Source organism: Leopardus geoffroyi, chromosome B2 (genome assembly GCF_018350155.1).
Source record: "Leopardus geoffroyi isolate Oge1 chromosome B2, O.geoffroyi_Oge1_pat1.0, whole genome shotgun sequence".
In the NCBI taxonomy this organism is placed as follows: Eukaryota; Metazoa; Chordata; class Mammalia; order Carnivora; family Felidae; genus Leopardus; species Leopardus geoffroyi.
Window position 1 is genome coordinate 43,429,931 of NC_059332.1, and position 21,897 is coordinate 43,451,827.

Below are 21,897 nucleotides of genomic sequence, written 5' to 3' on the forward strand. Positions count from 1 at the left end.
AAATGTAAGTAACGTGTAAACACAAAACCATTATTTTTTTTAATTTAGTTGCATGAGAATCACTAAATGTTACCAAGCAGTGAAACCTGGCATCATCACCAGGTCAAACACCTGACAAAGTACAATATAACAAGGCAAGAAATATATAAATGAGTAAAATAAAGAAGAAAATATCCAATGAAAACTCCTTGAAGTGCTCTTAATCAAAATTCTTAAGAAGTTTGTTAAAATACCTGCAATGTGGATTGAAAAGATTTCACTTTGTAATTTACAGGCTACTTGAGTTCAGTAACTTAAAAATGAAAAGCCTCTTGGGCCCTCCCAGCACACATTACTCAAAGAGCTGTGATAAGAAACATACAGCAAATGTGCTGAGTTATATGCACTCGGTAAGGGAAAGCTGCTTGTCATCCCCAACCCACCAACTCTTTGATGGCTCGTCCTTTAGTTTAAAATCTGTAGAACACTTCCTAAAGAATACTTCACTGGTAGAATTTACAACACAAACTTAAAATATGGTCAATTCTCTCAAGGCGCTAACAGTACAGACCAGCTGCCAGTTCTGTATTTGATCAGGACAATGTCATTTGTGTTTCACAATTAGACACCTTTCACAGTGCAACTATCCCCTGGAAATGATACCACAATACTGTTGCTTATTTAGAGGGCAGGGAGCCAAGAGAAAAACAGCTCATTAGTGGTGAAATGACAGCAGAAGATTAAAAAACAGCAATACAGGGGCACCTGGGTGGGTCAGTCAGTTAAGCATCTGACTTTGGCTCAGGACATGATCTCACTGTCCATGGGTTCAAGCCCCGTGTCAGGCTCTGTGCTAACAGCCTACAGCCTGGGGCCTGCTTCAGATTCTGTCTCCCACTCTCCCTGCACCTCCCCTGCTCACTCACTCCCTCTCACAAAAACAAATAAACATTTTAAAAAATAAATAAAAACAGCAATACAATACAAACAGGCTGAACAGAACTGGCGGGGGTTGGGGGGACACAGAAGGGTAAGGATTCACAGAATGGAATTCCTATAACACAAAATAAACATGAATACTTAGGGCTGCACTTCACATGTGAAATAAGCAACAATAAATGTATACTTATTCGTATATAATCAAAAGCCTAAAAACCTTACACCAATAAAAAACATTGGTAAATTTGAAAAGTTTCCCCCAATTTGGGCCCTTTTTTTGTGTTCTATGAAGCAATTCATAAGGGGAAAAAAATAACTTCAGACTATAGATGATGAATGTAACTATTAGGAATGGTCTCTCTAAGAGGTCTGAAATAGAAGGAAAATGTACATTTCTTCCAAAGCTGTAGCCAACAATAACTTTTGCATTCTGAATCCAGCTTAAGCACATTAGTTGAGAAGATGTTTGCAAAAGTATTTAATAAGAAAGTGCTGAATTTAGCTTTTATTTTTTTCTGTTTTCTTAAGTGGCCTGCAGTCTATCAAATGCACTAAGAAGAACCTCTCCTAAGTATAAATGACAAAAGGAAATACAGCTTTCTTACAGAGAGCTATTTCTATAGACCAGGTAAACCTTTTCTGTAAAGGGCCATACAGTAAATATTTTCAGCTTTACAGGCCACATGGTCTCTGTCACAAATACTCTGTCATATAGCATGAAAGCAGTGACAGATAGCAAATGAGTATGGATGTGGTCCAATAAAATCTTCTTTTCAAAAGCAGGCAGCCAGTCCATGGGCCCATGACCATAGTGTGCTGACCTATGCTACAGAGCTTATTTTTTATTTACAACAAATATATTGTTTTAATAAATACCGCCAACTTTAAAATATGATGTCTGGGAATTGCTTTAAAATACTGTACGAAAGAAAAGTAGACAGTAGGGAGAAAGGTTAAGTAGGACTAGCAAAACACAATTATTGTTAAAATTGGATGATGGATGCATGGAGTTCATTATCCTACTCTCTTATGAGTTTGAAATTAAAAAGCTTTTAAAAACACAAAGTAAATCAATGAACCAGCTCTACAAGAAAATGAATTTCTTCACTTTACTGTAAACCTTCTAAAGCACATTTGATATTCTGAAACATAATTAACAGAATGCAATATAAAACATTCTTAATGTAAATCTACAAAACTAAAATGAAAATGCTTATCATATAAAAATTATACCAGCATAAAACCCTTAACATTTTCTATAATTTGAAACCCAGGTTCACCTCATACAACTCTTAAATTAATATACTAAGTTTATTCTCATCTTATCTAACAAAATACGTTATCAATTTCTGGTTTAAGAATATAATTATTTTCATAGGGAATATGCTATTTATGTTAACATGTAATAGGTATACTATTTTGCAAGTAAATTACTAATTTTTTATTCCTCAGTTTTAAACTCTGGGCAATAAATATTAACGGATTAAAACCCACATAAACAAATGCTGCTTAAGGTCTTCAAAAACTAAGAGTGTAAAAGGAATCTCACACCAAAAGGTTTGAGAACCTATGACCTAAACATTCTCAGCGCTGTCTAGTTATGTTTATCGAGCATATGAACAGCCTACGTATCTGAACAATAATCGTCACACAATAGCGTTAACCCTCTATGAAGGCTACCAATATACACCCACAAGAGGAAGATACTTAAACCTTCCACAGAAACATTCTTTTCAAATTGCCCAGTATGTCACAAATAATGTATCTACAGGAAAAGAAGAGTTCTAATGTGTTGTCCCACTTATGCGAGTAATTGTCTCCTGAACTAAGCATAAACTAAAACGAATATATGGCAGCAGACATTTCTAATAAATATGCTACCTCCCCTCAAATCAAGATTTGCCATGTCACTCAATGCAAGAAACAAGAAATTAAGCTAAAAAGAGTCTTAAGGAAAGAATGATTGTGCAATTTCTCAAAAAGAACACACGTGTTTTTTAGATGTTCTATGTTTTTTCTCAACATTCAGCAATACAGTGATTTCAAATATTATCAAAACTAAAAAGTAATTTAAATTAGGCTCATGGAATTATTATGATACTTGAGAAAAACAGAGAACCTCTCTGTGAAAACATTTCAACTATCCAAGAATATAATCAACCTCAAAGTCCTCTAAATCTAAAACTAAAATAGTAATAAACAATCCATAACACAGATTTGAGCAGAGAATCATAACGAGAGCAAACAGACTTATGTGACTGTTCATTCTTTTATAAAGATGAACCAGTACTTATTTTTCAAATACAGCACTACTGGAGCATTATTAACCTATTTTGCCCCTTCTACATACGGCTATTTAAACCATGAAGAGACTATTCCATTTTTACTTCGTTAAGTACACATTTCAAAGTTAAGTTTTAGAAATTTTGTTATTTCTATTGCCTTTTATCAAATGAATAAACCTGAAATAGTAAGAAGTGTGATGCAGAGACATACTCACATCATACTCTGTAACTCTGCTGCAAAGCTTACCGACTTCCCCGCACTTCTTCCACTACTTGAAGTGGCGGTAGACATTGGGCTGGCTGCAGTATTATTCATCTAAATAAAAAAGAAATAAGGCTTACAAAATGTATTTAACTATAAACAAATGCATGGAGAGTGGAAGCAATTATAAATTACTTCAAAAGTATAGAAAATTTTCCATTTCTAATTTTTACATAAATCTGATTTGTTCCTATTAATATTCTTTATTAAATGAAATAGCAAAAAGGAAAAACTGCTTAGTCGAATATGATATCAAAAATTACCGACTTAAGTGATAAACGTTTTAGTACAAATTTTACAATAAATAATGGAAGAAAAAGAGTCATTAAAATAACAGAACTCCATGGTTTCCAAATACGTTCCAGGGAGCCCTAAGGTTCACTGGCAATATTTCAGGGAGCTCCCAAGGGGTCTCTAAGCACACCCTCCCAGTTCCATCCAGAACAACAGAACAACTCTGATTTTTCTATTCATGTACTCGGGTTCCAAGTGAGCGTTAATACAAAGAACTGCACAGCTGCAAAACACAAAATTAGAAAACCAATGCATAATCTAACCCCCATTTGAACCAAACCCTAAAATATAAATAATAAAAATAAAGTCAATCAGCACAGTAGAAGTAAGTAGTGTGGTATTTTATCTTATGGTTAACTAACTCATCAATTTAAAATGTGACTTTTCCCCCAATAAAATTAAGCCGATGCATAATAGGAAAAGTAGATGCCAAACCTAATATATGCTGTTTTATTTAATGCATGTGGCAGTCCTATAAACAAGAATTAGTGAAAATAACATCACAATAAAAGTAGATAAAAGCCTCAACTATTACTCGGTAAGTGCTCAATAAATGTTAGCTATTATTTTGTATGTCCATATAAACGTTGCAATATAATTTCCTTACAATAAAAATAATTTGCAGATTTGAACATATGATAAAAGAAAGTAGTACTGGGGCACCCGGGTGGCCCCGTTGGTTTGGTGTCTGACTCTTGATTTTGGGTTCAGGTCATGATCTCACGTTTCATGGGATCAAGGCCCACACCAGGCTCTGTGCCGGCAGCTCCAAGCCTGCTTGGGATTCTGTGCCTCTCTCTCTGCCTCGCCCCCTTGCATGCATGCGCGCACGCATACAAAATAAATAAGCTTTAAAAAAGAAAAGAAGAAGCTTTTGAGAAGTCAACAGGACAGAGGACTAAGATAAACAGCAGGCTAGCTGGTCAGCTAGATCTGAGTGTCACAATATCCTTCTGTGGCAAAGCCAACTATCTGCCAACAGAAGTCATGGTCTAGTTAGAGGGCTCTTAGGGCCAGGCCAAATGCAAGAGCAAAGAAAAACAAGGGAAAAAGTTTCACTCAAACTGAGCCTGAAAACCAAAATTCTAAAGCACATGAAAAAGCTGATGCTATTAAAGACCATAAACTTGTGTTAAGCCTGATTTCTTTTCCACAAAGATTTTTAAAGTAAGTCCTTTTTTCTACAAAAATACAGGATAGGAAGCATCATGATTAGAACTCAGGTTTTAAAAAAAAAAAACAAAAAACAATTCACATCATCAAATCCAAGATTGGGGGAAAATAGACAGGAACCCAACTACTTCTAGGAACGGTCCTACAGAATCAGGGCAGTGATTTAAAACAAAAACAACAACAACAAAAAAAAAAAATCAAAAAACAAAAAAAAACAAGGAACCTGGCTCTCCCAAGAACCTCAGAAAATGTTTCCCTCACCCAAGAGAATACTGGCAAAGATATGCTATCATGGAAAAAACGTTAAACTCAAAGATTGAGTATTAACCCCAGCCTCCAAAAACAGGATTTAAGTTGACTCATGTCAGATTTGAAGACATGTCAGTCTGTGGGATTATCCTGTGGCCAAATATCCTGTTGACGTTGCTGGAGCAGCCTGCCCCTTTAGTCACCCCACTTTCACTCTCTCTGAAGAGGAGACATTCAGAAAGTAAATTCCTATTAAAACAGCTTTCTTCAGTTGTCCCCCTACTGCAAATGTTTCACATCAAGAGTATTTATCGGTAAGAGGTAAAAGGTCCCAATCCTAGTTTATTATAACCACGGTCATCCTTCCACAGTCAGTTATTTAATTTTTACATCAAGCAGGTGAATAACATTTTTCTGACATGATGAGCTGATAGCTCATTAGAATCTTTAAAATAATTATTTCCCATACCCAAATTTTGTTTGATTTTAGATAATTAACTTTAGACATAACTTCTTTACACATCAAAGTCCTATCATCCCAATGCTTTATTTCCTTTCTCCTAGACATTTAAAAAAAAAAAAAAAAAAGTCAGTTAAAAGCAGAAGCACTCAAGTCAATTTTCTCTAATAAATACAGTTAACATGGAACTGAAAACCTACTGTAATCTTCTCAATGGGTTAATGTCCTGCAGTCGTTTTAGCTTTCGATTGAAATGCAGCTGTTTGCCATATTTTACAAAATGAATTCAGATGTGCAGATGGAGATCTAGATTATTTCAACATGCCACAGTTTAAATGTGAACCCGAGGCCTAAGTTCATCTCTGATTAATACATATTTAAACCCAATCATTAAGTCAATAGTCAATACCATATCACACCTGTAAAATCTTGTTCCAGAGTAGAAAAACTGACATCTTTTATTTTAAAACAATGGAGCTTGAGGATATACCCTTTTCCTCAGAAAATACCATAATGAAAAAAAATGTTTTAACTGTAGTAAAGTTATACATTACAAATGTGAATTAAACAAAAAAGTAATGAACATGCTACCGGGTTTCTAATTACAGCTCATATTTTTGTTGCTAAATGACCAAAGAAGAAATACCATGAGACATCTTTGGCTTAAAATACCTCAAAGAGTTGGAAACTTTATCACTAGTTATAGCACACCAAAACAACATAAATATCTGTGTTGTGAAATCCATCAGTCTACCCATTTATTAAAAGTGGAATGTTTTATCATTTCTTCTATTACATCACTGCTGAGGAAAATTAATTCAGCAGACCTATGTACTGATTCTGAGTATGAACAGTTTCAATTCCAACCATGCATAACCTGAACATCCCACATACATAAATTAGTAGAACACTGTCAGAACATTCTCATTTTCATAGAACTCCAAAGGCAGGAAGCAATTAAGGTTAAGCTACCACTATTATACACTGCATTTTAGTTTTGTTGTTTAAAAACAAAACAAAACAAAAAAACTCAAGTTACATCATGGCATAAATTTCTCTCGCTGTGAAAAATAATTACCAAAATGATCAATCACTGAAAATGTAAAAAATAAAATAATTTAATTATACACAATTTTAAAACTTTTATACCTAGTATTTGGGATAACACAATGGTAATTCCAATATATTTAAACAAGTGGACTTCAGAAGATATAAAGCTCAAGTGTCCATACAATTACCAGGTAAAACATCTCATGAATAATCCAAAGAATAGATGATTCATGTGTAACTGTCTGGAAATCAACAATTCTCCTGAAACTGCTAATTGTATTTTCATAACTAAAAATCATTTGTATTCACTTACTACATATTAAATGAGTTCAGAACCTGAGATAAGATGCATCAATCATAGCACTTCTCATACTATAGTGTAACTATTTCCTTGTCATCAAACTGCTAACTGCGTAACGATAGGGACGCTGATTTTTCTGTAACTTTGGTGCCTAAAGTACTGCCTAACACTGCTGATGCTCAGTAAATGCTGGGTGAATGAACAAACTACTGAACAGTATAACAAATACAAAGATAAAAAAGACATGCCTCCGCCACTGAGTAGCTTAGAGCCTAGTGAAGTTAATCGATCAGATATATTCAATGGAATGATGTTGGAGATAAGGCACAAGATACTATGGGACAAAAGTAGGAACTAAAGACCTGTCAATTATTATGGGGAAACTGTCCTGAGATTTAACACTCGTAAAAATCTGAAAATAAAGCATATTTAGCCACACTAAAAAAAAAAAGTGAACAGCACATCTAAACTACCCATATGCCAGTGGATTACTGTAAGTGCAGAAGTGAAAAGTACTCTGAAAACCATGAAGCACCATAAAGAGCAACGTATGATAGTAAATACTCTTCCTTCCCATTCATTCAACGAGCAATAATTTTTCTTAAAAACTATTAGAACAGGAGTAAGTACTTCCTAACCAAAATCAGTTTGATTCTAATTGGCATAGATAAGAAGATACAAATACTCATAAGCAACACCCAATGATCAAAATGACAAGTTACCAGCTCTAAGCAGAGAATCACCATCTTAATATAATTATCAAAGACTTCATATTCATAGACAGAAAAACTCTCCTCTGTAATATACTATTCCCCGGTACATTTTCCCCCACCAAACCCGCTTCCCTGTCCAACATCCTGATTCTGTACGAACAACACAACTCTTTAGTTGCCTAAGTTCAAAAACTCCAAGGCATTTTTGATTCACCAGCTCCTCTCCTGCCTACCTCCATGCAATCTGGTCCTGGCATATTTTCTCTTAATAAAGCAATTTTAATTCAATCCCTTCCTTTTCAATCTTGCCTTAATAAATACCTTTACTAGAGTATCTTTTAAACCCATCTCCCACCTTTCTAATTAATTCTGCATACAGCTCCAGAGTACTCATTCTAAATATTGGTTATTCCTTGAAGCGCCTAGGTGGCTTAGTCGGTTAAGCATCCAACTCTTAGTATCCACTCAGGTCACGATCTCACAATTCATGGATTCAAGCCCCGCATCGGGCTCTGCCCTGATAGCACGGAGCCTGTTGAGGATTCTCCATCTCTGCCCCTCCTGCTCTCTCTCAAAAAATATATAAATAAACATAATAAATAAATAAGTAGTGGTTACTCCTCTACTCAAAGCATCCAATAGCTCTCCTTCCCCTGGAGGATAAAATTTGTCCAATATCAGTCCCACAGGACCTCTGCAGCCTCCTTTCCCTACAACAGTCAAAGCAAATGTCCAGCATCTCCCAAACCATCCCAGGTTCAGAATCGTTAGCCTACAGTTCTTCCTACTTACAGTACCTCTTGTTTCCTCTCCACCTCTCCAAATCCCAGCTGCCTAGAAAAGCCCAACTGAAGCTCAAGGTCTCCAAGACTTCCCAGACTCAACGATCTTCAGGAAGTCTCCTTTCCCTGACATTTAATGTTTTCATTCGCTAATTCTTTTGTTTAACCTTAAATGCTTCAGTGCACATTAGTTTATTAATAAACTTCCCCAACTATTGGCAGATGACTGCCCCTCCTCCTTCACAGAGAAATGAAAAGCTCTTACTTACTTCCTCCTCTCTCCTCAACCAAAGCCCCTGTATCTTCTCCTGATTCCCTCCTCTTACAATCTAGGCACTTTCTTCTTTAAAGCTGATGCACGACCTGTGCTTTGGTGCATCCATTCATACCTATTTACTGGACACTTACTGCCAGCCAAACACTGTTGTTAAGAGCTAGGGATAGGATAGTGCCTAAGCTAGACAAAAGAAACATCTTATAATGCAGGAGACAAGCATATAAATATAATGTGAAGTCATGACAAAGGCTATGAAAACAAATTAAACAAGCGGTTTTCAACCAGGAGGTGACATTTAATATAAGATCTGAACAAAGCCCGGGATGGAGCTCTGGAGAACTTCCAGGCAAAAAGAACAGCAAAGTACCAAGATCTTGAAGCCAGTGTGGCTCAAGGGAAGGGAACAGAGGGGATATGCAGTAGAAAATAAGGCCTGACAGTTAGCAAGAGGCCAGGTGATATAAAGCCCTCTAGGCCATGGAGGTTAAATTTTAGTTGAATATAATGTGAAGCTAATACAGAACTGTGAAAAGGGAAGTGACTTGAAATGTTTTAGGTTTTAAAAAGATAACTGGCTGCCATGACATTATACTGCAAAGCAAAGGTACAAGTGAGAAGACCAGTCAGAAAGTCATTGAAGTTGTATAGGCAAAAGAGGACAGCGGCCTGAATTAGTGGTACAAGTGGAGATGGTGAGAAGTGGTCAGCCTTCTGGAATATATTTTGAAGACAGAGCTTATTGCCGATGGATCAGACATGGAGTATGAAAGAACAGTCAAGGAGGACTCTGAAGTTTACTCCGAAGCTTGGGGCCTGAGCAACTGGTTGGATGGTGTGCCATTTACTGAGATCAGGAAAACTGAAAAAGGAAAAACAAAGAAACCAGGAGTTCAGTTTATGCCATATTAAGTCTGAGACAACTATTAGACATTCAAGGGGAGATGACATCCTGCAGAAGTTGTGTGACAGATGTTGTAAGACAGAAAACTGATATAATTCATGGTCACAGGGTTCTGCTAAGGGTAATTACTCAATACTGTAGGTTCTGATAATAAGGACCAATCATCTCTCAAGTTCAGCTTCTCCATCTGTGAAGAATAATTTCTGCCGGTCTCAGAGGAGTGTTATAAAGAAGACAGTGGCTACCACATAACGAGTATTCAAAAAATCTATTTGAATTGAAAAGAATATCAAAACATCTGTGAACCACGAAAATTCCTGATAGGCAGATATAAACTGTCCATTTACATATCCTAGTTGGCTACATGAGCAGTTACTTTTTTTTAGGAGCACAGTCAGACTGCTCAGAGACCTGTGAAGCTGTATTATTATGTTTTTCTTCTTTAGTTTCGTATTAATGCAGGTTTCTATTTCAAGTGCTTTCACATCCAGTACTCTCTTAGGGAAATACTGAGTTTCAAAAAAAAAAATCTTTATTCTTTGGAAATACGGTTCTTAAAGTGCACTGCCAATGTGCCCGTCAGATCATCCTAAAATACCTAACATTCAACCCCTGACAAAACGGCAAGCTTACGTTTCCCATATTAAAACACTGTTGTTTTTACATAAAGTATCATATACTTGAGTGACTTAATAGTTAACTTTTCAGATAAGGGCAAAAATTTTTAGTCAACTATATTGTCAATAGTAAGTATAATTGACAAGAATGTCAAGAAAGGTCTCTCTTAAACATCAGGATTCTCTCCCACTCTAGATTCACGTTCTAGAAATATTTAACCTTATGAGGAGTCTATTTTAAATATAAACAAGTCAATAAACTATCTGATGTGGTTAAAAACACAGATCATGTGACTAAAAAGAAAAGGGAATTAGAGATTTACTGTAGGCATGTAAAAAACAAATTGATGAATTTGTATACGCATTTCAGAGTTTATAAAGGGTCTTTCACCTGTACTACCTAACATTTTTTCACAGTTACCCTCCAAGGCAAGTATCATCCCCACTACCAATGAGGAAGCCAAGAGTAAAAACTGGGGAAACGTCACAAATCTAACAAAAATCAGGCTTTGATCCAGAGTAGCTGACGGACAGACAACCAGAAATATTCCATCCATGCCCATACATTTTTTAACAAAAATTCATTAACCTTCTCCAATTCTAGTGCCTTAGGTTTTTTTTCATTTGTAAACGATGCCCATCTCCTTTAACACGCTAAACTAATGTGAAATTACTGAAAAGTTGTACACATAGTAAGTAGTCAGGGGACTTGTCATTAAGTTGTCTTAGAGACTTGCTAACTTTAAAAGTTCCAGAATTCTGTGCTTAAAAGTCAATCTTAGGCAGGTGGATAAACAATTAGACAAAACTACAACTACACCAGTTGGCGGGAGGGGGACCAAAGACATCTGAGGTTCAGAACTACAGTTTGAAAAAAACTAATTTCATCCAAATCCCTCATTTTTCAGGTGAGGAAACTGAAGTCCAGAGGGGTTTCTTGAACTGCCCAAGGACACATCACTATTTAGTGATACAGCTGGGACTAAAACTGAGTTCCCCTGACTCCCGTCCAGAGTTCTTTCTACTATCCCACAAGGAACATACAAATAAAAGTTGATCCTAATTAACTCACAAGACCTCCACAATGTGTTTGTCATAGTGAACTTTTGTTGTGAAATACCTGCCTATGCCGACTCACAGTTTCGCAGTAAACGGCTAAACTGTGTCATTTATATTCATATAATATTTTGCATTTATAAAGTGCACTCACATCAATTATTCCAATTTATGCCCTACGAATTCAATGAACACACTATTTTTTTTTCAGCAACTACTACATACCATATGCCAGGCAGCATGCCATCTTCATACTCATTACCTTATTCAGCCTTCAATATCCATTCACTATCAGCCAGATACTATCAGAGGCAGTAATACAATGCAAAAAAAAAACCAACAGACCCATTCCAGAAAGTGAGCACCTCATCAGTATCACCTATTAAGGGGGAATGACATGTCTGGATAAATAAATGAGATACAGCATTTAGCACAGGAGATGGAACACATCAAATGCCCATGAAAATGGTGGACCTCGCTTAGCAGTAGTATGCAGTTGTTTAGTGTAGAAAATATATTGCAACCAGATCAGTAAAGCACTGTTACCAAGAGTTATAGTATTGTTAAAGAGAGCAACCTCGGGTAGAGCCTATTATACTCTATGCTGTTTGACAAATAAAATTTACAACAACTTTTGCAGATTTAAGATTAGTCTTTACTAGAGGTAGTAGGTGGTAAAGTTGAGACAAAACCAATTAAAATAAAATGTCTTTGTAAAATAAGACAATTTATGTAATTCTCCTCTATGGTATTCAACAATCCTGTAGGAAGGCTGGAATGAGGGGAAATACTAATTCCATTTTACAGATGAGGAAACTGAGGCTCAGAGAAGTTAAACACCTTCACTGGAGTCACAAAGAAAGAATACGGTAGAAAAGGGCGAAACCTAGGTTTGCAGAATTAGTCTCAAGTACTCTTTGCACCTATCCACAATGCATCCCAGAACATCAACATCTCTTCCAGATATGTTATTCAATAAACTTAAGGCTAAAACAGCTAATATTTATTGAGCACTGACTTATATGCTTTGCTGTACCCAACACTGCACCCAACACATCACGTGGATTATCTCATTTAATCCTCAGCAGAGTGAGAACTCAAACCAAGTGTGTTTGACTCTCAATAAAATATTTTACCTACCACAGTATAAGTTAAATTAACACAATAAGGCATTTGGCTACATTATTTTTCTTTATTATAGAACAATAAGCAAAATCCTTCCTGGACATCCTAAATAATAACAGACAGATTTCTAACTGACTTCACTATTCAACTTAACCATAAAATAAAATGGGTATTATTTTCAACAAGATTACTCAATCTTCTGATTTGACTGACTTAGCCTAAATTTCTTTGCAGCTTCCTACACCAAAAGATCATTTATGTAGAGAAAAGCAAAAACACGAAAAGATCACTTATGTAGAGAAAAGCAAAAATCAAACTGTCCAAGATTTCCATCCAGTATAGGGGGAAAAGCAAAAATGTTTACCTACCAGTAGTTTAAATGAACAGGTCACTTGCTGGCCTTATTCCAGCTATCTCATCTATTATTTAAGCACACAACCAATTATTCTCTCAATACTTTAGTACATTTGTGAGATTGCAATATAATTAATCCCCCTAAAAATTACATATTACAAACTTCAACAAGTAATAAGACTAAAAGTAGGGTGGCCGTATTATTATGTGATACCAACTGGGACATTTTTTATATGAAAGGGGCTCTATTAGGATAAAGAGGCTCTAAACAATGACTGTCCCAGAAAAGTTGGAGTTTACAATCACCCTATATAAGAGCAACCCATTTTGATTTGTATGTTATGGGCTATTCAAATGCATATTTCATGGGCTTTAAGTTTTGGCCTAGATCTAACGATTATCTTCAGCCTTGAGATCAAGGGCACTAGGCCAGAGTTAAGGGTGCTACCTAAAATAAAGTTGTTTTTTTTTTAAGTTTTATTCTCACACTAAAATAATGTGCTTAAAAAAGAAAAAAAAAACCTACATATCTCAAAGAAAGGAATCTCATCAATATCACCAAATTTCAGACTTATCTCTTCAAAAGTTCTGAATATTGATAACCACAAAACTATTTCTAAAATGGGCCAATGCTCAAAGGTGATTAGTATAAATTATCAACTTGCTTTATTATACAAAAAGTTACAAAACAAAACAACAAAACAAAAAAAAAAAAAAAGCACTATCTTTCAAATGGAAAACAACTTTAGGAATAAAAAAGTAGAAACGTTTTCACTGAAACTTAACCAAAGTGATAAAAGATAGTGGAACCCCATGGTCACAATACGGTACAATAATGATTAAAGGAAGTGCCAGCTAGTATTGTTATGGCTTTCCAGATCAATCTGGCATTAGCTGTACGACCCAAGGAGTCAAAAGAACAATTTGCTTTAATTTGTCAAGCTGTGAATAAGTACTAACAGACCCATGCTTTGAACTATAGTATTTGAGCAAAAGGCATTATTTGAATATAATTATGATTCCCTAAGGCAATAAATGTTCCAAGAATTGGCTTCGACTTAAAATTCAATCAAATCAAGAAGTGAAACGCGTCTCAAAGTCTAGATTCTAGGCTTAAGCTGCCCAAAAGGCAGTGAACTAGCCACTTTTGGTTATTTATATTTAAATTAATTAAAATATAATTTAAGTTCTTCAGTGCACTAGCCACACTTCAAGTGCTCAAGAGCCACTTGATGCTAGTGGATACCACATTAGTACAGCACAGATTACGGAATATTTCCATCATGGCAGAAAGTTCTACAGTATTGGACAGTGCTTCTATGGACCTAGGCTGCTCTAGATCTTTGCTTGAATACTCCCAGAGATTAAGAAACTTGCAATAATGAATTAAGTGCAATGAGGTGCATTCTCTTTTTGCAAAGTACCATCAAAAAAATTGATCCTCATATTCAGTCAAATCCAGTCTCTTTGAAACGTCCACCAGAAATTCCAAGAGGTCCATCCTCAATTTGGTCGTCAAGTAAATCTGTGCACAGCTAACGCACTTCCGTTCTCAAAGTTCTGACTCCTAACATATACTAAGACCCTGTCGTTTCCTCCTCTATTGATACATACTAATTTCTTTCAAAGTAAACAGTTTAAAGTTTGTATTAACCTCATGGAGTTATGCTAATTCACCCCCGTGCACATTAACAACACATATTAGTAACACATGTTAGTATCCTCTCTGTCAGATCCTTCATTCCACTCTTCCTATGAATCTACTCTTACCAGACCTTCAAGTGTCTTGATTTTTAATTTAGAAAACAGGGTCACAGTCATTTTGAATTTCTTAAAACATGAAAACTAAAATTAATTACCGTTAACATGTAATTTGATCAGTGCCTGATCAGTGTATTACCTCACATAATCGGGGCAATTCTGGGCTAGGCTACTACCACCCCCATTTACAGACCGGAACACCCAGGCAAACGCAGGCTCGGTAATTTCCGCAGGGGTCACAGATGTGGGCTCAGCCCACAGAAAACAGAGTCGATCTTTCCCTTTTCCTGGACGCTAGGCTTCTACTAACGCTACTTAACTCTTCTTCCGCCCCGGGTATAAAAAAGCACTTTCCTTCTCTAAGGGTTCCTCCCCGCAAAACACTACCCAGATGAGGCGCGGAAGGTGCTCCTTAACACGCCCCAGCCACGCCAGCTCCAGCTCGCCTGCCCAGCTCCCCTCGCCCCACGCCCACCCGCTGACGGGGAGGAGTCAAGAGCCAGCTCCACGCTCGGCGGGAGAACCCGCTGCTGAGCCCGGCCGGCGCCGCGCGCTACCGTCCTCCCTTCAGCCCTAGAGTACAAACGCAAATTCCTCCCCCGCGGCCGCCCGGGGGCAGGGGTCAGGACGGGGCCGGGCCCACGGACGCGGGGCTCGCCGCGCGCCGTCCATCCCGGTTCGCAGATCCCTCCCCGCCCGCCCCGCACCGCCCCCCGCACCCCCTACAACCTCCGCTTTAAGAACACTTGTAGGCACGGCTGCGCGTCCCGCGTGGAGAATGTGGGGAGAGATGGTGCGGTTTCGGCGGCGACGGCCCGGGGCACGCTTGGAAAGGGGCGGGGTGGAGGGCTGAGAGTGTAGAAAGGGAGAAGGTGGCTCGGCTGGGGCAGGGGTGGGGGGGGGGGGCACAAGATGGCGGGAGCCCGACTCTCCGTGGGGCGGGGGCTGCGGAGACGGAGGAGGGAGCGCTGCAGACGCCCCTACCACTAGCTGCGCGGGCTCTGGCGCATGCGCGCTCCACCAGGTGGCCGTGGTCTCCTTTTCCGAGCAAGCAACTTCCGCCACGCTCGCCGGGGGCGGGGCGTAGTGGAGTGTACCGCAGCCACTTTCCCCGCTGCGGGCCACCGTGGTCCGAGCGGCGGACCTCAAAGCGGTGCCTGCTGGGAGGGGAGTGGAGTCGCGCTGAGACCCGAAAGGTGTTCAAGGGCCAGGCCGTTCTTTAAGAGTCGAACCGAGAGGGCTAGGATTTTCGAGGGCTTGGGTGACCGATACTGGAAGTTTGTTTTCAACTTTAGAGCAGAGATTGGCCCGTATAAGGTTCTGTCCAGGAATTGGGGTGAACCGGGATCTTAACCGGATTGTGCTTTTAAAATGGGGAGGAGAAACGGAGAGATCAAAAAGGCCTGCTCCCCCAAGGGGCCGCAGTGCCGGGGTGTGGATATGGAACCCTTTCTGGACAGTGGGACACCAGCTCTTCCGCAGGCTCATGCACACCACAGTCTTAGGAGAGGCGGTGGGAGATGATGGTCCGCAATGAATACCCCTCGCTCCCACCGCCAGACACATTGTAACAAGTTCAGGCATTTAACGACCACGTTTTTATAATTGAAATCTTTTTCCATTTCAAGGATGGGGGGGGGGGAGGATGATCCTATTTTTATTTTTCTTTAGGATTTTGGCCTGTTCCTCATTTTTAAATCTTGCACCCACACTATTTAACTGCACATCGTGCTCTCAATTTCTGTGATATACCCATAGTTCTATAATACAATCATCAGTTACTTCAATTGCTTTCACTGTGTATGAAGTCTTGTTATTTATGTTTTTAACATTCTTTTCAGTTGTTAAGGGAAGAAAACAATTACCGATGCTTACGTCCACTCCTATGACGTCGAATATAAAGTATTTCATAGAGGTTCAACTATCAACCTTCAGTCAGGTCTTTTAAAGCGTTTACTGCTTGTTATTTTCCTATGGATATTTGTGTTCTGAAATAATCTTTTCTTTCTGCTTGCTTACATTCTTTACAAGAGCAACTTCTTTGTTTCCTCTGGATCATACTTGACTCTTGTGTGTTTAGTTCTCTTTAATCTCCCCAATACTTCACTATTTGCCAAATACTTAAAGTTCTAAAATAATACATTTAGAATATAAAGACTCACCATAATGTGTAAATCAGGGCTCAATGCAATGTTGGGCAAAGTGTAGAACATAAGGAAGAGAAAGTAACAATTTCATAATTTCTTACAAAGGAAAACCGATATACACAGTAGTTGAAAAACTCTTTCAATTACATTACCAAGAAAATAATTAGGAGAAAGTTAAGAGAAAAACTGATATTACATCTAAGGAAATATAACCCAAAGCAGATCGTTTCAATTAAAATTACATTCAGTAAATGTTGCCATAGTACTTGCATGGGAGTTTTACCTGCATCACGTGGAGGCCAGATTTGACCTAGCTTTTCAGAATAGAACACAGATCTTACTCTCAGGCTACTGGTGTCTAATCTACATATAATCACACACAACAGGAGTTACTGAAAGTGAGCCATGGAGAACGGAAACTGAATTAAACCGGGCACTAGTAAAGGGAACTCAAAAATTCACTCTTAGGAAATTGTGAATTGTGCTGTTGGCAGAGATCTTAGCTTTGAAGTCACATGAGTTATCCTAGTGTTCCTACCTCCTGGAATCTATTAAAATTCATTTTTAAAATTTGATTTAGCCATAATTTTGTTTGTCATTTGAGAACGCAGCTGTACACAAAGGGTCAAAGTATCTTCCATTAGATTAATATAGAGTCTCCTAAACAATCAACATTACTAGGGTATCTTAATTATAACAAAGCTAAAACAATGAAGCTGTTGCTGAAATTAAGACATTCGTGACCACCACCTCTCAGAAAAATACATGATTCCCAAAGCATGTGGAGAAAGCACCGGGAGACCAACTGAATGCATCACACCACAAAAATGTCTCTGTCTCTTAAACAGAGCCGTTAAAGGAAAATGAAGCGTTGTGACCATAGACGTTCACATTCCTCTGGCGTTATAACCCTCATATAGAGTCACTAGTGCAAAAAGAAAGTGTAGATTAAAAAATGCCTCTTGGCATCCTAAAACTGATTGTGTTAAGCAATAAAACAAGCCCCAATTCTCCAAATACCAGAAGGTATTTGGAAACATCTCTGTGATGAACTGGTATCTTCTCATGTGGTTGTGATCAGGATAGTTCACTTCAGGTGACCTGCAAAATTCTTACTCTTTTGTGATCCATGATTTTATTTATTAGGATGCTTGTAGAACCTCTTCTTATCTACAAATTATTTTATTCTTTGCTATCTCTGCCTTAGATTTCTAATCTAAGAGACAGCATGAGTTAGGGAGGGGCAGAGAGAAAAGGAGAGAGAGAGAATCCCAAGCAGGCTCCACGCTGTAGCTCAGAGCCCGACACGGGGATTGAACTCACGGAACTGTGAGATCGTGACCTGAGCCAAAACCAAGAGTCGGTCACTTAACCAATTGAGCCACCCAGGCACCCCAGATTTCTAATGCTTATATAGTCACCATGGAAATCAACTGGTTAGAACTGCATATTGTTTAGAACTGCATATTACAATTGTTGTTGTATTCAATTAACGTTTTGATTTAAGAACTATTTTTTCAATTGCAGCTTGCTTTACTTTCAGAACAAGTTGTTCCAACCAGCTCTGTGGTACTTGGGCACGTCACTTAACATTGTTGGGCCTCTGTTTCCATGTCTGTAAAATAAGGTGATCAAGCCAAATGAACTAAAACCTTGCAGACCTAAAATTCTATGCTCCTTCAAAACAGGAATGACCAAAGGATGGATATTAAAGTGGTACAAGATAATTTCAGCATTCAATCAATATATTTGTGCTACAAAAAAATACAGACTATTCAAGGCTCTTGCTGTAGGATTGATATTATGCACTGCAAAAGAAAGACCAACATGAAAAATATACATTAATCAAATCTGTTGAAATACAGGAGGGGTGGTACATCGCATAATTCTTTGGGGTGTAATTAAATTGGCTTCCCATGCCTTCCAATTACATTCATAGATTTCAAATTAGGAAGAGCAATACAGTGATGAGAGAAGGAATGTTAAGAATTACAGTACTGAGCAGCTTGTAGAACTATAATCATGATACATACTCTTAGGAACCTCTCAGTGCAGATTTAACACTCCAGGATCTTTTAAAATTAGTCTTTGGCTAATGATCACGTTTTGAGACTAGAATGGAAAAAGGAATCCTATAATATCAGGGTTTCACAGAGCCCCTGAGCTCTCTAGACACATGGAAACCGAGTTGCTTTCATTCCCGTTGAATTCAATATGTAATCCTCTTGTTCTAGAAGCAAACAACTTCTACATTTCTCCCCTTGAAGATAAGGTCTGTTCACTGAGTGTAAGTAATGGGTGCTAATTAGTTCATTCATTCAACAAATTATTATTGTAGGCCTACCACGTGCCTGACATTATTCTAGGAGCTGTAGAGGCAGCAGTGAACAAAACAGACAAAAATTTATGCCATCATCAAACGTAGGAGGAGGAGTTGGACAATAAACTAAATAAACGCCTAAATAATATATGTTAGAAAGCCATGAGTGTCCCTGAATAGGGGGAAAGTTTTTATACAACGGGGCAGGGATAAGGAATGAGACAAAGCACAGGAGGAATGAGACAAAGAACAGGAGGAATGAGAGAATTGTCAATTTTTAAATTGGGCAAGCAGGGTAGGCCTCACTGAGAAAGTGCTATTTGAACAATGACTTGATGAAGGTGAAGGAGATCACTACAGACATCTAAAGAAAGAGCACTCCAGGGAGAACAACCCAAGTGGGAACAAGCCGGGTAAGTTGCAGGAGTGGGTAACGACCCATTGTTAGCTGAAAAACAATGACCCATTAAAAAAAAAAAAAAGGGAGGTCACAGAGGCTTCAGGAAGCCAGATGGTAGAAGGCCTGTGTGCCTGGACAGGGAGGCTGTTAGCAGAGGATTGACATGATGTGGTTTAGGCTTTAAAGTAATTACTCTGAGGGCACATGGGTGGCTCAGTAGGTGAGCTTCCGAAGCTTGGTTTCAGCTCAGGTCATGATCTCATGGTTCGCAGGTTCAAACCCCACATCGGACTCTACGCTGGCAGTGTGGAGCCTGCTTAGGATTCTCTCTCTCTCTCTCTCTCTCTCTCTCTCTCTCTCTCTCTCTCTTTCTCCTCTCCCTTTCTCTCCCTCTCTCCCTCTCTCAAAATAAGTAAATTTTAAAATAATAATAATAATTACTTTGGCTGCTGGGTTAAAAATAGTCTGTGGAGTACAGGTCTTATTGTAGTAACCCAGGTAAGAGGTGATGGTAGCTTGCACTAGGGTTATTACGGTAGACTCCATAAGATGGGGTTAAATTCTGGATATGTTTTCAAAATCAATATGATTTACTGACAGATTCGATTTGGGGTTCTAGAGAAAGAGAAATAAAGGATGACTGAAGTGTCCTGGGAAACTGGAAAAATGAATTTGCCAGTAACTGTGATGGGCAAGAGTGGGGATGGATATGTTGGGTAGGTATAAGAGATCAAGAATGCAATTTTAGGCATAAGTAATGAAGTACAATGTTTGCATTATCAGTTGTTTTGCCTTCATAATTAACTTCTTATGGAAATATAGGAAAGTTTGCATTTGTTACCTTCTTTAATAGTTATTTAGTTAATTTCCAATCCTGCTCACAGAATAGAGGTCCATCTAGTCCTGTATAATAACGCTCGTCAAAGAATATCTTACTTTTGTTTCAAGGAGATGTGAAGAAAGCTCAACATCCCCTTGTTAAAACAACAACAAACCTTTCTTTTGTTGTTGTTCTATCAATGCCTGACACCAAGGTGGAGAATTCAGTTGACACAAATACACAGAACATCCATTTCCTCAAAGTATTTTCGTTGCAATATTTAGATGTAAAACTGGATCTATTTCAGTGAATTATTTGAATAACTGCCTCCATTTTGTATTACACATATACATTTCTTTTTCTATCATGCGTGGCAACAGGGCCAAAAGTTAATCAGTGCCATGAGTGAAATATACCACAGTATGGCTAATGCAACCTGCTGTCCCTAGTTCACACTCTGAAGCCCGATGCAGTAAACCTATTCTGACTAAGGAATGCTTAGATCAATTGTTAGTGATTGGGAAACTATACCAGCAGATTTGATTAAGTTGTTTTAGTTTTAGTTTTAGTTTTTTATAGTACAGCATAAGCTGTATTTTCTCTTTCTAGAATGTATTTTTTAAAGGTTTTTTAAAGTTTATTTTATTTATTTATTTTGAGAGAGAGTGAGGGACAGGCAGAGAGACAGGGAGAGAGAAAATCCCAAGCAGGGCTCAAACTCACATACTGTGAGATCATGACCTGAGCAGAAATTAGGAGTTGGATGCTTAACTGACTGAGCCACCCAGGCGTCCCTCTTTCTAGAATATACTTAACAACAGCTTCGTTCACTCAGTTGGGTATAGCACAAAAAAATATGGGCTTTGTTGTTGCTTATAAGCCATGATGCCCTGGACAAATTATTCAATTTCTCAGAAAATAAGCATCTTTCACTGTAAAATAGGAATAAGGACATCTATGTGGTAGGGTTGTTATCAGGATTGAAATGAAAAGTTCCTGACATAATGAAAATGTTCGGTAATTTATAGTTATTATTGTTTTCCAGTTTTTAATGAGCTGTCGAGTAATTTTTATGTTTGTATTTGTGATGTGCTAGACATGGGAATAAACTAAACACAAGATCCTATCTCAAGTATTAATGTTTTATTTGTCATGAATCAATAAATATATGTCAGTATGACAATTATTCTCTTAATAAATATTTTTTAAGGACCCTTAAGTATACCAGTCATTGTTAGGTCTTGGGGATATAATGAGAATTTATAGAATTTCTGACCTCAAAATGACTTCTTACTGATAAATTTGGAAGGGACAAAGTTATGTAAATAAAAGCAAACTCACCGTGGTAATATGTGGTACCAATATTAGCTGACATCTCCCCCACTTTTAACCTATAGGTTAAAACTGGCTTGAGTGATGATTCTACCTCATTTGCAAGCCCAGTAATCAACTCTGAGTCTCTTTGTATTTCTGGGAAGCTAGCATTCCCAAGGTCCCATCTGAACTCCCACTTATGCTTATTAGATAAAGTTTGTGGATAAGCTTCCAACTGTCCTTATTTCACAAACATCCACTCAGATGTAGAACTTAACCTTCTTCCTAAATTTTACCTAAAAGCATTGTTTTATTTAA

General features: G+C 37.9%; 2 protein-coding genes across 11 annotated transcripts in view; one reads left to right on the forward strand and one right to left on the reverse strand.

Moving 5' to 3' along the window:
* Positions 1-15,607, reverse strand: part of SUPT3H (SPT3 homolog, SAGA and STAGA complex component) — a 539,392-nt gene extending 523,785 nt beyond the window's left edge. Inside the window, exons 1-2 of one of the 2 annotated variants that reach the window (XM_045498438.1) lie at positions 15,308-15,607; positions 3,419-3,519 (exon numbers count right to left, since the gene is read on the reverse strand). In XM_045498438.1, the coding sequence (XP_045354394.1) occupies positions 3,419-3,519 (101 nt within the window). In that variant the 5' untranslated portion in view covers positions 15,308-15,607. Of the gene's footprint in view, positions 1-3,418; positions 3,520-14,717; positions 15,169-15,307 lie in introns of those variants that run through there. The other variant, XM_045498437.1, reaches the window with a different exon arrangement.
* Positions 1-21,897, forward strand: part of RUNX2 (RUNX family transcription factor 2) — a 281,233-nt gene that overhangs the window by 40,713 nt on the left and 218,623 nt on the right. The gene's annotated exons all lie outside the window — the stretch shown is intronic.